General features: G+C 34.2%; 1 protein-coding gene across 1 annotated transcript in view; it reads left to right on the top strand.

Moving 5' to 3' along the window:
• The window catches only part of LOC132553992 (dual specificity calcium/calmodulin-dependent 3',5'-cyclic nucleotide phosphodiesterase 1A-like), a 130,336-nt gene that overhangs the window by 92,168 nt on the left and 20,475 nt on the right, over positions 1-17,693 (top strand). Inside the window, 1 exon segment of the mRNA XM_060218287.1 lies at positions 15,721-15,903. Within this exon segment, the coding sequence (XP_060074270.1) occupies positions 15,721-15,903 (183 nt within the window).

Below are 17,693 nucleotides of genomic sequence, written 5' to 3'. Positions count from 1 at the left end.
TCATGAAATCCACTGAAAGATTAAAAGAGAATTTTTTTTAATCATGAGTTGTCTCCCCTTTAAAGTAAATGTGTTTAGCTCACTAGGCCAGTTAAAAGTTATCACCAGTCATCATAGCTTATGCTCTGGCTGCAGCTTCCCATCTCAAAACTTTATTATTTTGATTAAGTTTCTTAAGTGCTTTTACATGTATTTGTTGACAGTAAAATTTTTACTGAATTTGACGTACAATCAATGACAAATATTACCTCACTCCCGGACCATAACATTGTCAGTATTATGTTCTCCTGTTAGTCAAGTGTTTATCTTCTGTTTTGACAGTGTGTAGTCATTATTAGCCACATAATTTATCATAGGACTCAGACTGATGTGATTTTTAAGTTAAAGGGTTTATGATGATTGGTCAATCAATGTCTACCGAGTTATCTCCCTTATCTGATTCACACCTGATTTGGTCTGTAAATGTGAGTATTTTTAGATCACCTGAGACAATTTCTCATTTATACAACCTGTTGCGATCGCCTTTTCTGCCGTGCCATGCAGTGTGCATTATGCGTTGTAAACTTTCAATATTTTCAACATTTTCAGGTCCCAACTTTTGAGGGACCCAAGGAGCAGGTTCAAAAGGGATTATTATGCTTCCTCAAAAATCTAGATTTAATCAAATCGAACACTCTTCTTGAATGGAAGGATCTTAAGATGCTTTACCAAAATTGTGAATTTCATGACCCCAGGGTTTCACTCCCCCCACCCATGCATCTTAACTTTTAATATTTTTGACTTCTGGAAATCTCCTGTTTCAATGAAATTTTACAAAAACCTTCCATGGCTAAATGCACACCAAAATTGTAAATGGTCCCCAACCCTCAGGGGCTGATGGGCAGGGCCAAAAATGGGTCAAATGACTGAAATTTCAAAGATGTTCTCACTAGTCATTGATATAAGAATATAAGAAAGAAAATTCTAATTTTGAGTGTAATTTCTTTTAATTCAAACTTGGTAAGAAGCCTTAGCACAGCAGTGAATGTTATGTGTATGATGTAGTTAAAATTATCTTACTTGTGTTAACAAAATCATTTCTATGACATGTTACAAGAAGCATTGTAACTCAGATGACTGTTCTGGCCCTTTGGGCCTCTTGTTTAGGATGATTTGTTAATCATTTATCTGAAAAAATGTCAAACTTAATTTGAATTTGGATTAGTGTAGGATGATATTTACAGTATGCACACATCGACCCTGGCTGTGGCTCCAGGTAGATCTAGAATCAAATACTCTTATAGGATGGAAAGTTCGTTGGGTATAAATCCCTTGACCCAAGGGTCTCATTTTTCTCTCTTGGGATAGGGTACAGTTTACATAGTGAAATTACATTTTATGCATAACTTGTTTAGTTGCTTTTGGAAAAAGCTTCAAGTGACATCACAGAATTTTTTTTTTCTGTCACCTTTATCAATTTTGCATATGAATATGTATCACCTTATGGACCATTTAATGGTAGATGGTTTCAGCTAAAATGATGCACATTAAAAATGTTCAGAAAAATCTCTTGCTGTTGATTAGATGTCTGGAAACGTAAATTTTTATGTTCTATATGATAACGCGTAAACATGACACAACACATCAGTAAACAAGAATGGCTTCTCACGTGAATTAGTTGTGGTTAAAAGAATGTTACACAGTCAACGATTAAATATGACTGAAAATGGCTGACAAAAATCGAGGAATTTTGCTGGGGAGGCTTATCATGGCAGATGGAATGAAATCAGATAAAATCATAATATTGAACTGACCGACAGACTAGCCAAATGGAACTAGGTCAAAGCTTTGCTTGTTATTTACAATGCATGTACGGCTGGAGTGAGATCGATGGCTAGAATTTTTTTTTTTTCAATTCTGAATTTAAATTGAGTTATCAAACAATGTCTGCTCATCCAGAACAGATTGGAATATTGGAAAATAGGTGTTTACATTTTTCCTGTGTTCGTGTTTACAAATTATCTGCCTCATCTTTAAAACTGTCAGTAACTGATGTTATCAGATCAAAATTTGAGAGGGGTTTCCCAATTAGCTGAGTGGTCAAATTGGACATTATAAATTGACTGTGAATATGGGGATGTCCTAGAAAGGTGACTGTAAGTGTTAAAAAACATGCACAGTTAATACAAAGATATGGTAAGAATTTTAAATTTAAGATGATATATGATGGTATGCACATATTGACCTGGCTGACCCCTAGGGGCTGATTCAAATATGGGTACCCTTTACCTTAGTAAAACTGTAACATTTGATATATCTGTCCTCTCCACGTACAATAGCTCACTCTTCTAAACTAACACTAGATAGCTCAATCCTATACACCAACACTAGATAGCTCACTCTACACCAACACTAGATAACTCACTCCTCTACACCAACACTAGATAGCTCACTCTACACCTACACTAGATAGCTCACTCTACACCTACACTAGATAGCTCACTCTACACCTACACTAGATAGCTCACTCTACACCTACACTAGATAGCTCACTCTACACCTACACTAGATAGCTCACTCTACACCTACACTAGATACTTATAACTCTCCTTGTCCAAACTGGAGGACAACTGTAGATTCAATCCTATTTTAGACCCAAGTAAGACACAACACTGTAGACTCAATCCTATTTTAGACCGAAGTCAGACACAACACTATAGATTCAATCCTATCTTAGACCCAAGTTAGACACAACACTGTAGACACAATCCTATTTTAGACCAAAGTCAGACACAACACTATAGATTCAATCCTATCTTAGACCCAAGTTAGACACAACACTGTAGACACAATCCTATTTTAGACCAAAGTCAGACACAACACTGTAGACTAATCCTATTATCTACCAGACTGAAACACAACACTGTAGACTAATCCTATTATCTACCAGAGTGAACACAACACTGTAGACTAATCCTATTATCTATCAGAATGAAGCAGTGTTGTCCTAATATTATAAATGATTACTTACTACTAATTGTGCATGCAGCCATAACATAGAATGATTTATTTGTTAGTTTGTGATTATGTTTGTTCCAATTAACACCTAGTAACATATATAATTATACTTACTGTAGTCATGGTAACCATTATCTAGAATTGTCTATAGACATGATGTTGAACAACTATATCTAGTTATTATTTATTTACATATGTTGTACAAGTTGACTGAAAATAAAATAAAATATTTTATTCTGAAGAATTAATGGAAAAATAAAATGTAATATTACATTATATTACAATATTGTAATATATATTATAATATAATATTATAATATTACAAGTTTGATTGGTAGCATAATTTATAATAATTTGTTAATAATATGAAAATCGGAAAATACAATGTCCATAAGAAGGCTGTGTTAGAAGCCAACTTCATGTTTGAAATATTGAATAATGATAACATAAGCGAGTCCATTATTGATATGTAACTGTTTGCCACTAATTTGAAATATGGTAGCATGATTTCCTATTTACTGAACTTAAGATGCAAGAAAAGAAATAAAGTGTTATTCTATATTATTCACTTAAAATTTTCACACTATATAAAATATTATTCAAATATTATTTTAAGTAATTTTTTATCATCATATTTCACTGCAATGCTTTTTTTAATTAGTCTCCAGCACAGTGCACATCCTCACAGTCTCACATACTATCTTTCTTTTCTAACTTCCAGAGAAATGTTTGATTTAGATTTCAGTGGTGGCAAGAGATGCTCTAAAAATTATGGTGCAAAATATATCATCACTGACAATGTCTCATAAATAATAAAAACGAATTATTTTAGTTTCAATTTTAAATGATATTGTTTCCTCCTTTAGCCTCAACGGAAGTGAAGTGCAGGATATTCATTGAAACTAGCCAAGTTGACCAGACTGAGTCTGAGAATATTCAGGCTTATTTGTATAGCATTGATATTATATATCAACCTCGCTCTGCTACCATATGTAACCGTGGTAAAATACTAGCCACAATATACCACTCGACTAGAGAGAACTCTTTAGCTCGATTGGTAGAGCGTCAGACTAGAAAGCCTGGGGTCCTGGGTTCGATTCCTAGCAGAGGCATTGAAATAAATAATGACGTCTGTTACATTGGCGTCCTTGTAGGGACCCGGGAATAGTACTTAGCATGCCCCACCAGCATCGATGTAACCATTGGAAACTCGAGGATGAATAATTTCCTGGAGGGGGAGTATGTAACCCTGGTAAAATACTAGCCACAAAATACCACTCGGCTAGAGAGAACTTCTGTTTAGCTTGATTGGTAGAGCGTCAGACTAGTAAAACAGGGGTCCAGGGTTCGATTCCTAGCTGAGGCATTGAAATGAATGACAACCTCTGTTACACATGATTTATAAAAATGGAGGGAAACACTACTGTCCTGGATGTTGGAGTGGGTGTGATTGGTTTTAGCCATCGACTGCTCTCTGGTTATTTTCATTAAGAGTTCTCTGTCTGCTGATCAAACCGTGCATTATTACTACACTTCCTGTTTCTTACTGGCAGTTTAGGGCAGTTTAATTATAAGTATCCAGGGGTGACTGAACTCTTGACAAATCACTGGACCTTGTCACTAGAGATCTAACACTTTTTACCATTTAGATAGATGTATGTTATATATTCTAATCTCATTCATTTAGGAAGTGACAGCTGTGTAAATAATCAATGACCTTTATATTATTGGGTCACTAGATGTTGATTTATTTTCTTACACTGACCAGCTTGTCACCTTGTTTTGTATCAATCTGCCAAACTCATTGTATCACAAGTATTGCAAAAGACAGCTAGCTGACCTCTCAAACAAACCACAGAAAGTGTATCATTTAGGTCTCTCATAGCCCTACATAATCATGGCCTCTCCTAGTCCAAAAGTACTGCAATATAAGACTGTATTATGGTCTCTCATAGCCCTACACAATCATGGCCTCTCCTAGTCCAAAAGTACTGCCATATAAGACTGTATTATGGTCTCTCATAGCCCTACACAATCATGGCCTCTCCTAGTCCAAAAGTACTACCATATAAAACTGTACTATGGTCTCTCATAGCCCTACATAGTCATGGCCTCTCCTAGTCCAAAAGTACTACCATATAAAACTGTACTATGGTCTCTCATAGCCCTACATAGTCATGGCCTCTCCTAGCCCAAAAGTACTACCATATAAGACTGTACTATGGTCTCTCATAGTCCAACCATACCACAATAAAAGACTTTATATTACATGTTGTCTCATAGCCTAATAGTACTAAATAAGCTAAATATGAACCACAAACTGTATGAAGGCATCTCTATAATACCACAGGCTGTATCATGGCCTGTAATTACCACAGTAGACTGTTTCATGGCCTGTAATTACCACAGCAGGCTGTATCATGGCCTGTTACTACCACAATAGACTGTTTCGTGGCCTGTAATTACCACAGCAGGCTGTATTATGGCCTGTTACTACCACAATAGGCTGTATCATGGCCTGTAATTATATGTAACTACTGAAGGCTATATCATGGCCTGTAATTACCACAGGCTGTATTATGGCCTGTTACTACCACAATAGGCTGTATCATAGCCTGTAATTATATGTAATTACTGAAGGCTATATCATGGCCTGTAATTACCACAGGCTGTATTATGGCCTGTTACTACCACAGTAGGCAGTATCATGGCCTGTAACTACCACAATAGGCTGTATCATGGCCTGTAATTATATGTAACTACTGAAGGCTATATCATGGCCTGTTACATATCATGTCTACAATCATGACATGTTGGACATATCACAATCAAGCCATTATTGGTGACATCAGATTGTGTTATATGAAGGCAACCAAGTAGGCCTACTGAGGTAGCAAAACTAATTGTAGAGCGTCTGAAGTGCCTTTGGCGTCCATCAACCAAATTGATTATCGAGACACCTAAATTTCCACTACTGTTCCTGATAGTTATTGTTTACAACTTTGTCTTTGTTTTATGTTTCATGTATGTGTTGCAACTGATGTAGAATTTTGCGTCTCGATAAAGGGACAGACTGTCATGTAAATTTGACAGTTTATCCGTCCTTACTGTCATTATTAATTCATTGATCATATATAAAGTGTATAGATATTGTCTAAAATCATGCTGAGTCTGTTTGACATCTATCTTGTATGTTAATATTTATGTAGCTGTCTATCATTACAGTTTCCAAACATCTTTTTTGGGGGATGCGATGTTTAGGCAGTTTATAACGTCTTGGCTAGGCAATTTGGTGCTGTAGATGATGAATTCAAGGCCCTGACATGGCACATTACTCAAAAATTGTCTTCCTTTGTCATTTGTATTACAATGTCCGAAATATGAATACATTTACACAATGCATCATATACAGTAATGCTGTCGACCCGAAGGTTTCAGATTTGAATTTCCTGCCCTGAATATACCAGAGTTTTATCATGTTGAAAATTTCCAGCTGTCTATCAGTACAAATTCCAAACATCCTTTTTTGAGGATGTTGTGGTGGTGCATTATGGTTAAGCAGTTTGGAATATTTGGCAAGGGGATTTGGTGCTGTAGATTGTGCGTTCAAGACCCTGAAAGGGCATGAGTCAGAAATGGTCTTCCTTTGACATTTAAATGTGTTACAATGTCCAATATAGGTATATAAATATATATTTTTTTAACTAGTAAATACGTTGGGCATCAATTAGATAATTAAAAAGATAAAATCTTAATGATCATTAACTGTGTTATTAAGTGATGTGATATTTATAGGTATTAATGTTATTACCTCCCTTACTGTTACCATTAAATATGTCATAAAGTCATTAAAAAATTGCCTGAAGATGGCCATTAACATGTCGCCAGAACACTGACGTTTGTTAGTGAGATGTTACTAGGACACAGGAAGAGTCACTGAGATGGATAACCTGTCAGAAAAAAGAAAAGTCCACTATACCTGAAAACATTAGTGAACTACTGTGTTAATTTTACCTTTTTAATTATATATTATTGATATGAGTATGTTGTTTAAAATCATGATGGGTCAGTTGACAGTGTAATACAACAACATTTCCATGAATTAATCACCTAACATCATGCTAGTATGATAATATCAAAATATATTCAAGACAATTTACCAATCACATCTCACCACCTGATCTTTCACTAGTTTATGTTACAGGGCTGATAATCCTGTCACTCAGTGCATGTTTAGACATTTCTGTTTTACTGTACCACTTAATTATCACAGTCATATGAAATCAACTTGGACTCTGTAGTTGACTACAGGAATAGGCTTGAGGGCTTTCTGTCATCTTCAAATGTTGCTAGCACTGCAACTTCTAACCAAGCTGAAACATAAAGCCTCCAGTTCATGTGGTTAGCTTAAATGTTTTTATCACTGTATAGTAAGTGATTCATATGTAACTATTTTATAAGGCTTCAGTTTAAAGTACTAGTTTGCTTAACACACATGTAGATTCTGATGATAAAGAAACTTAAGTTTTAAACTGGAAACTGATATGATCTTATCAAAAAGACATCAGTTATCTCCCCTTTTTACTGTTAGTGATGTCATCAAAATTTGGGATCAAAATTGGTGACATCATAACCAATGCTGGTGTGACATCATAATGTATTTTAACCAAAATGATGACATCATCAGCTCAATCACAACTTTCTGTAGACTTCACTTGTTTGAAGGACATCAATATAAGCCTATGTACTAAGTAAACATTTCAGCCATCTTTCTTAACATATAGTCTAAAATGACTGGTCAGCAATTTAACCTGGTAGAAGAGCTGAGAAAATGGTGAGTGAAGTTGATGATATAACAAATAATGACTCTATAGAACAACATATGATATATATATATATTGTTCTTGATTTGAGTGATTCTAAGCGCCAGCTGATAAGCTAATTTAATGCTCAACATTTTGGAAATTAAGCATCAGTTCCCAGCCCAATGTGTTCAGCACAAGCTAACAACAGGCTTGCTAGCATCAGTTCCCAGCCCACTGTGGTCAGCGCAAGCTAACAACAAGCTTGCTAAATTCACTTACCAGCCCACTGTCAAACAATAGGCTAGCAGCATCCGTTCTCAGCCCACTATGGTCAGGGCAAGCAAACAATAGGCTAGCAGCATCCATTTCCAGCCCACTATGGTAAGGGCAAGCAAACAGTAGATTTGCTAACATCATGCACTTATCAGTCCACTTCTGTCAGAGTCAGAAACAAATCAGCTTGCTAGCATCCGTTCCCAGCCCACATCAGTCAGCTAGCTAGACTGAATAATATAACTTCGCAAGGAAATCTTACTTATTTCGATATATAGCTTTCAATAACTGTTTTGCATTGTAAAATCAATGAAGTACAGATATTTTGATCAGAGTGTTTCAAACAATTACGGTTCGTGTGTATGTCAACGGAGAGTGGAATGACTTCCTAGAGGTTTCACTAAATCTCTCTGTATTTCCTAATCTTAAGTTGCATACAACATCAACACAAGGGAATACAAAAACATCGGCCAAATACTATAATCCTTAAATATATTGACTACTTGGTTGGAAGTATTGAAACATCCTCTAGTTTATGGTTTAATCCATAATCAACATGGATATTCCTTGAGTCTACCTACTTCTATATCTAATTAAGTTCTGACAGAAGTGTAAACTTAAGCTTCTTAAATCTTTTAAATATTCTGAAGTTTCTAAAAGGCTTAGTGTATTTTTGACTCAAGTATCTATAGTGTGTAGTTTAAATATTGACATGAGTATCTATATAAGGTTAAATTAATTATTGACATGAGTATCTATATAAGGTTGACATGAGTATCTATATAAGGTTAAATTAATTATTGACAAGAGTATCTATATAAGGTTAAAATTAATTATTGATCTGAGTATCTATATAAGGTTAAAATTAATTATTGACAAGAGTATCTATATAAGGTTGAAATTAATTATTGATCTGAGTATCTATATAAGGTTGACATGAGTATCTATATAAGGTTAAATTAATTATTGACATGAGTATCTATATAAGGTTGACATGAGTATCTATATAAGGTTAAATTAATTATTGACAAGAGTATCTATATAAGGTTAAAATTAATTATTGACATGAGTATCTATATAAGGTTGACATGAGTATCTATATAAGGTTAAATTAATTATTGACAAGAGTATCTATATAAGGTTAAATTAATTATTGACAAGAGTATCTATATAAGGTTAAATTAATTATTGACATGAGTATCTATATAAGGTTGACATGAGTATCTATATAAGGTTAAATTAATTATTGACATGAGTATCTATATAAAGTTGACATGAGTATCTATATAAGGTTGACATGAGTATCTATATAAGGTTAAATTAATTATTGACATGAGTATCTATATAAGGTTAAAACTAGGTATTGACATGAGTATCTATATAAGGTTGACATGATATATATAAGGTTGACATGAGTATCTATATAAGGTTGACATGAGTATCTATATCAGGTTAAATTAATTATTGACATGAGTATCTATATAAGGTTAAAACTAGGTATTGACATGAGTATCTATATAAGGTTGACATGAGTATCTATATAAGGTTGACATGAGTATCTATATAAGGTTGACATGAGTATCTATATAAGGTTAAAATTAATTATTGATATGAGTATCTATATAAGGTTGACATGAGTATCTATATAAGGTTGACATGAGTATCTATATAAGGTTGACATGAGTATCTATATAAGGTTAAAACTAGGTATTGACATGAGTATCTATATAAGGTTGACATGAGTATCTATATAAGGTTGACATGAGTATCTATATCAGGTTGACAAGAGTATCTATATAAGGTTAAAACTAGGTATTGACATGAGTATCTATATAAGGTTGACATGAGTATCTATATAAGGTTGACATGAGTATCTATATAAGGTTGACATGAGTATCTATATAAGGTTGACATGAGTATCTATATAAGGTTGACATGAGTATCTATATAAGGTTAAATTAATTATTGACATGAGTATCTATATAAGGTTAAATTAATTATTGACATGAGTATCTATATAAGGTTGACATGAGTATCTATATAAGGTTGACATGAGTATCTATATAAGGTTGACATGAGTATCTATATAAGGTTAAAATTAATTATTGACATGAGTATCTATATAAGGTTGACATGAGTATCTATATAAGGTTGACATGAGTATCTATATAAGGTTAAAACTAGGTATTGACATGAGTATCTATATAAGGTTGACATGAGTATCTATATAAGGTTGACATGAGTATCTATATAAGGTTGACATGAGTATCTATATAAGGTTGACATGAGTATCTATATAAGGTTGACATGAGTATCTATATAAGGTTGACATGAGTATCTATATAAGGTTAAAATTAATTATTGACATGAGTATCTATATAAGGTTAAAATTAATTATTGACATGAGTATCTATATAAGGTTGACATGAGTATCTATATAAGGTTGACATGAGTATCTATATAAGGTTGACATGAGTATCTATATAAGGTTAAAATTAATTATTGACATGAGTATCTATATAAGGTTGACATGAGTATCTATATAAGGTTGACATGAGTATCTATATACTGTTAAATTACTTATTGCCATTCTTTCCTATATTTGTTTTTAATTAATTATTGATCTGAGTATATATATAAGGTTGACATGAGTATCTATATAAGGTTGACATGAGTATCTATATAAGGTTGACATGAGTATCTATATAAGGTTGACATGAGTATCTATATAAGGTTAAAATTAATTATTGATATGAGTATCTATATAAGGTTGACATGAGTATCTATATAAGGTTGACATGAGTATCTATATAAGGTTAAAACTAGTTATTGACATGAGTATCTATATAAGGTTGACATGAGTATCTATATAAGGTTGACATGAGTATCTATATAAGGTTAAATTAATTATTGACATGAGTATCTATATAAGGTTGACATGAGTATCTATATAAGGTTGACATGAGTATCTATATAAGGTTGACATGAGTATCTATATAAGGTTAAAATTAATTATTGATATGAGTATCTATATAAGGTTGACATGAGTATCTATATAAGGTTGACATGAGTATCTATATAAGGTTGACATGAGTATCTATATAAGGTTGACATGAGTATCTATATAAGGTTAAATTAATTATTGACATGAGTATCTATATAAGGTTGACATGAGTATCTATATAAGGTTAAAATTAATTATTGATCTGAGTATCTATATAAGGTTGACATGAGTATCTATATAAGGTTGACATGAGTATCTATATAAGGTTGACATGAGTATCTATATAAGGTTGACATAGTATCTATATAAGGTTAAATTAATTATTGACATGAGTATCTATATAAGGTTGACATGAGTATCTATATAAGGTTGACATGAGTATCTATATAAGGTTAAATTAATTATTGACATGAGTATCTATATAAGGTTGACATGAGTATCTATATAAGGTTGACATGAGTATCTATATAAGGTTGACATGAGTATCTATATAAGGTTAAATTAATTATTGACATGAGTATCTATATAAGGTTAAAATTAATTATTGATCTGAGTATCTATATAAGGTTGACATGAGTATCTATATAAGGTTAAATTAATTATTGACATGAGTATCTATATAAGGTTAAATTAATTATTGACATGAGTATCTATATAAGGTTGAAAGTATCTATATAAGGTTAAAATTAATTATTGACATGAGTATCTATATAAGGTTGACATGAGTATCTATATAAGGTTAAATTAATTATTGACATGAGTATCTATATAAGGTTGACATGAGTATCTATATAAGGTTGACATGAGTATCTATATAAGGTTAAATTAATTATTGACATGAGTATCTATATAAGGTTAAAACTAGGTATTGACTTGAGTATCAATAGAGTTAAAATTAATTATTTACATGAGTATCAATGGGATTTACATTTTTGACAGGAGTATCAGTAAGATATGATGTATTTTTGTCTGGAGTATCTATAAGGTTTAGTGTATTTTTCACTTGAGTATGGATAATGTTAAGTGTATTTTTCACTTGAGTATGGATAATGTTAAGTGTATTTTCCACTTGAGTATGGATAATGTTAAGTGTATTTTTCACTTGAGTATGGATAATGTTAAGTGTATTTTTAACTTGAGTATGGAAAATGTTAAGTGTATTTTTCACTTGAGTATGGATAATGTTTACTTTATTTTTCACTTGAGTATGGAAAGGTTTAGTGTAATTTCCACTTGAGTATGGATAATGTTAAGTGTATTTTCCACTTGAGTATGGATAATGTTAAGTGTATTTTCCACTTGAGTATGGATAATGTTAAGTGTATTTTCCACTTGAGTATGGAAAAGGTTTAGTGTATTTTTGACTTGGGAATGGATAAGGTTTAGTTTAGTTTTTGTCTTGACTTTCGTTAATATATAGTGCAATTTTGACTTGAGTATCTATGAGATACAACTTTAGTGTTTATTGCTATCTGGCACCATCCGTCCTCATGTGACTGTAAACTTTGCCACATTTCTTATATCTCCTTTAGAACCACTGAACCAATTTTGATGAAATTTCGCAGAATACATCAATTGCATTTGAAGAACCTAAAATTGTCAATTATATGGTTTCCACACCCTTGGCCCTGAGGAGCAGTGCCAAAATGGTTTAATTAGCTGAAATTTCAACAATCTTTATCTTAGACTCAGTCATATCAGAAACTGTTAATCTTCTGAAATGGGAAAGTTTCGGTTGTTTTATCAAAATTGTGAAATCGCTAAATAAGTGACGACATGATCTCAAATGAGTTTAATATTGGTCAAATTCTATCAACATTTGCAAGAGTTACAGAAATTTAACAGAATATATGATTTATTCATTTTCATCAAATAACTTTCAGTTTCATCATCGATTTGAACTAAATTTTGGTGAATTGCTGTACATCAAAAAGATCTTGGATAAGTTTAATACTGGTAAAAACCTGTGAAGATTTGTCAGAATTACAGGACAAAAATAGATGATTTTTTTTGTTTTTTTGTCAAATCAAAAATTTACTGCCAGACTTAAGGATATATGCTTTCGTTGTATTTTGCTTTCCTCCATTTGTTCAATATATCCCATAGTCTCCATACCAATCACTCTTTAGAAAATCATTTCTAGTTATTTAGCATGTGCATTCCTAATGACCTAAGTTCACTGGATTGTACCACATTGCGCCTATACACCTTTGATGTACTGAAAAACAGCCTTTCAGTTGAATGTCCTAGTCCACATGTTTGTTTACCTTCTTGAATGGCTAACCCTCAGGGATGAAGGTTTTAGTGTCTGTTAAGGTTTAATTAAGTTTTTAATTTGAGTATACATGTGTCTGTCAGGTTTGATGTATACGTAAGTCATACAAAGGCAAGGGACAGCATAGTGAAGCCCTGGACCATGACCCCTAAGTACAGAGTTATTGCCCTTTGTTTAAAATTTTGTGTCATGAGCTTAGCTTTGCTTGCACTATAACTAGGATAATGAAACTTGGTATATACATTGATTATACAAAGACATTGTGCAGTGTATCAAATTCAGGGCCTGCAATCCTTTAATTACAGAACTTGTAAAAAATTTGTGTCCCATAAATTCATTTTCTGGAAGAATTCATCAATTTCAATAAAACTCTTGTTTCTTTTTACGGTAATCTTTTAGTTCTATATGATTACCGAAAATTCTGCCAATTTTTTTCATCCACATATAAGTAGCTCTGGTATATAAGCAGCATGCCTCACTCACTAAAAAAACTGCAGCTTATTATCTGTAAAATACAGTATTTATTGCACACACTGCCAAATGAAATAATGCCTTATAATGCACTTTTAGCATGAAAAATTTAAAACACTAAAAAAAGAAAAAAATACGCAGTTTCACTGTTATTAGTGCCTCAACAAAGTGTAAAAGCATGTTGATCATCTGACACTGTGAACTTGGAATGACAGGATGCGACAAGCACTCGCAAAAATTTAAATGTTGAACTTGTAATTAACAATTCGTTTTTATGATATATTGATTTTTACATATGGATATCAATCAATTTATTGCTTTGAAAATACTATACCTGTGAATTACTTGTTATAACTTGTAATAGATTATCATAATCCCATATAGTTCAGTTTCAAAATATTAATTGGCAACATTTCACTGGAGCAACAATTATTTTAATACAATACACAATATCTAGTTATTGTATAACCCTAAAGCTTTTACCTGACCCAACACTGAAAGGATCCAATGTCTATCTGTAAATGTGTAATTTCTGTCTGGCGACACCTCTCCCTCCATACCAACAATATTTAGAGATCTTTTTACTAGCTACCATTTCATAAGGTGAGCTAGATTAGCGGCACTCAAAAAAATGATGTGATCCTAAAAAAAATCAAATCAAATTGACATATGCTGACATTAGGCGACATGACTCATATTTCTGAATTATTGCAACAGCTAGATACAGAGTGTAGCAGTAAATTTTATCAGAAGTGTTAACATACTGCACATCTCCAGGACAAATGGCCTCGATGGATGGAACAGTGAATACAATGCAGACAGCATTTCTGTATATGCTGTGAATTAAAAGCATTAAAAAAACAACAATGTAAACCTTATCAATTTTTTAATGAAGCCATTCTGTTTTGATAGATACATTTGAAAACCACAGCAGTAATATTATGTGACCCTGCGGTACAGCTTCATTAGAGGTTTCTGCAGTGATTGTCTTGAGGCTTAAGCCAGTAAACTGTGGTCATGGTTTTCTGATCAAACAATAGTCTGTGGTCATGGTTGTGAGATTTGTGAGATTAACCAGTAAACTGTGTTCATGATTGTGAGACTAGCCAGTAATCTGTTGCCATGGTTGTGAGATTAACCAGCAATCGGTTGCCATGGTTGTGAGATTAGCCAGTAATCTGTTGCCATGGTTGTGAGATTAACCAGCAATCTGTTGCCATGGTTGTGAGATTAGCCAGTAATCTGTTGCCATGGTTGTGAGTTTAGCCAGTAATCTGTTGCCATGGTTGTGAGATTAACCAGCAATCTGTGGAAATGGTTGTGAGAGTAACCAGCAATCTGTTGCCATGGTTGTGACATTAACCAGCAATCTGTGGCCATGATTGTGAGATAAGCCAGTAATCTATGGCCATGGTTGTGAAATTAACTACTAGTGTGTGGCCATGGGATTAACCAGCAATCTGTTGCCATGGTTGTGACATTAACCAGCAATCTGTGGCCATGGTTGTGAGATTAACCAGCAATCTGTTGCCATGGTTGTGAGATTAACCAGCAATCTGTGGCCATGGTTGTGAGATTAACCAGCAATCTGTTGCCATGGTTGTGAGATTAACCAGCAATCTGTTGCCATGGTTGTGAGATTAACCAGCAATCTGTTGCCATGGTTGAGAGATTAACCAGCAATCTGTGGCCATAGTTGTGAGACGACTTTGTAATAAGACAAGGATGAATGAGAGTTCAATAATAACTGGTCTCCTGCAATCTGTAATATTGTTATATTGGTAAATTTTTACAAATCAGTGATCAATTGTTTTCCCGTTCTTTTCACAACATTTTCTATTTGTCATAATTTCACTATGGAATGAAATAATGCCTTTCTATCTCTCACCATGCAGGCGCCTGTGTGATGATGATGATGAACTCAGTGAGGTGGAGCCAGATGCTGTGCCAAGTGAGGTCCGGGATTGGTTAGCACTCACATTCACGCGTTCCATGAGCAACATCAAACGGCGTGGTGATGACAAACCCAAGTTCCGCAGCGTGGCACATGCAATTCGAGCTGGTATTATGGTTGATAGGTGAGTATAGCTTTGTATGAGGAGCATGCAATGTACAAAAACAAAACTGTTTTCTACTTCTCTACTTCACAGTTGCTCAGTGTGTTCAAATCTTGAAGATTATTTTTTTTTGTTTTGTTAATGCAAATAGCTCAGGTATCGCTACAAAAGCCCAATAACTTTGACGAGTTTGATAATTATTTTACGTTTCTGATTTAATTCAACAATATAAGTATCAGCGTCTCAGCTGGATCCATTTTAGAGGAAAGTTTGGTTCCACATTTTTTTAAAAAATAAAATGAAGCCATCACACACATAAAGCAATCAGGTAGAACAGAATGTTGAGCCACAATGTCAGAGCAAAACAGATTGTGTAGAAACAAAAGACATGGTGACACTCATCTGATACATTAGGACCTAATTTTTATCCAGGTTTGGTACCAATGCTCATTACAGGTAAATCCTGACATCCTACAGTCAGTCTTGTTGGCAGTACTGACTACAGGTAAATCCTGACATCCTACAGTCAGCCTTGTTGGCAGTACTGACTACAGGTAAATCCTGACATCCTTCAGTCAGCCTTGTTGGCAGTACTGACTACAGGTAAATCCTGACTTCCTTCAGTCAGCCTTGTTGGCAGTACTGACTACAGGTAAATCCTGACATCCTTCAGTCAGCCTTGTTGCAGTACTGACTACAGGTAAATCCTGACTTCCTTCAGTCAACCTTGTTGGCAGTACTGACTACAGGTAAATCCTGACTTCCTACAGTCAGCCTTGTTGGCTGTACTGACTACAGGTAAATCCTGACCTCCTACAGTCAGCCTTGTTGCAGTACTGACTACAGGTAAATCCTGACATCCTTCAGTCAGCCTTGTTGGCAGTACTGACTACAGGTAAATCCTGACATCCTTCAGTCAGCCTTGTTGGCTGTACTGACTACAGGTAAATCCTGACATCCTTCAGTCAGCCATGTTGGCAGTACTGACTACAGGTAAATCCTGACATCCATCAGTCAGCCTTGACACAGAAACAACACCCAAGGCTGACCAAGACTAACACAGAAACAACATCAAAGGCTGATACAGAAACAACATCCAAGGCTGACACAGAAAAACAACATTAAAGGCTGACACAGAATCAACATCCAAGACTAACACAGGAACAACATCCAAGGCTGACACAGAAACAACATCCAAGACTGACACAGAAACAACATCCAAGGCTGACACACGAACAACATCCAAGGTTGACACAGAAACAACATCCAAGACTGACACAGAAACAACATCTAAGGCTGACACAGAAACAACATCCAAGGCAGACACAGGAACATCATCCAAGGCTGACACAGGAACAACATCCAAGGCTGACATAGGAACAACATCAAAGGCTGACACAGAAACAACATCTAAGGCTGACACAGAAACAACATCCAAGGCAGACACAGGAACATCATCCAAGGCTGACACAGGAACAACATCCAAGGCTGACATAGGAACAACATCAAAGGCTGACACAGAAACAACATCCAATGCTGACACAGAAACAACATTCAAGGATGATACAGAAACAACATCCAAGGCTGACACAGAAACAACATCCAATTTTGACACAGGAACAACATCCAAGGCTGACACAGAAACAACATCCAATTTTGACATAGGAACAACATCCAAGGTGACACAGGAACAACATCCAAGGCTGATACAGAAACAACATCCAATTTTGACATAGGAACAACATCCAAGGCTGACACAGAAACAACATCCAATTTTGACATAGGAACAACATCCAAGGTGACACAGGAAC

Source organism: Ylistrum balloti, unplaced genomic scaffold, assembly GCF_031769215.1.
Source record: "Ylistrum balloti isolate Yb309-2 unplaced genomic scaffold, AGI_CSIRO_Ybal_v1 Utg370370, whole genome shotgun sequence".
NCBI lineage: Eukaryota > Metazoa > Mollusca > Bivalvia > Pectinida > Pectinidae > Ylistrum > Ylistrum balloti.
Note: the sequence above shows the minus strand (reverse complement) of the source record. Positions and strands in the feature narration are given on the sequence as shown.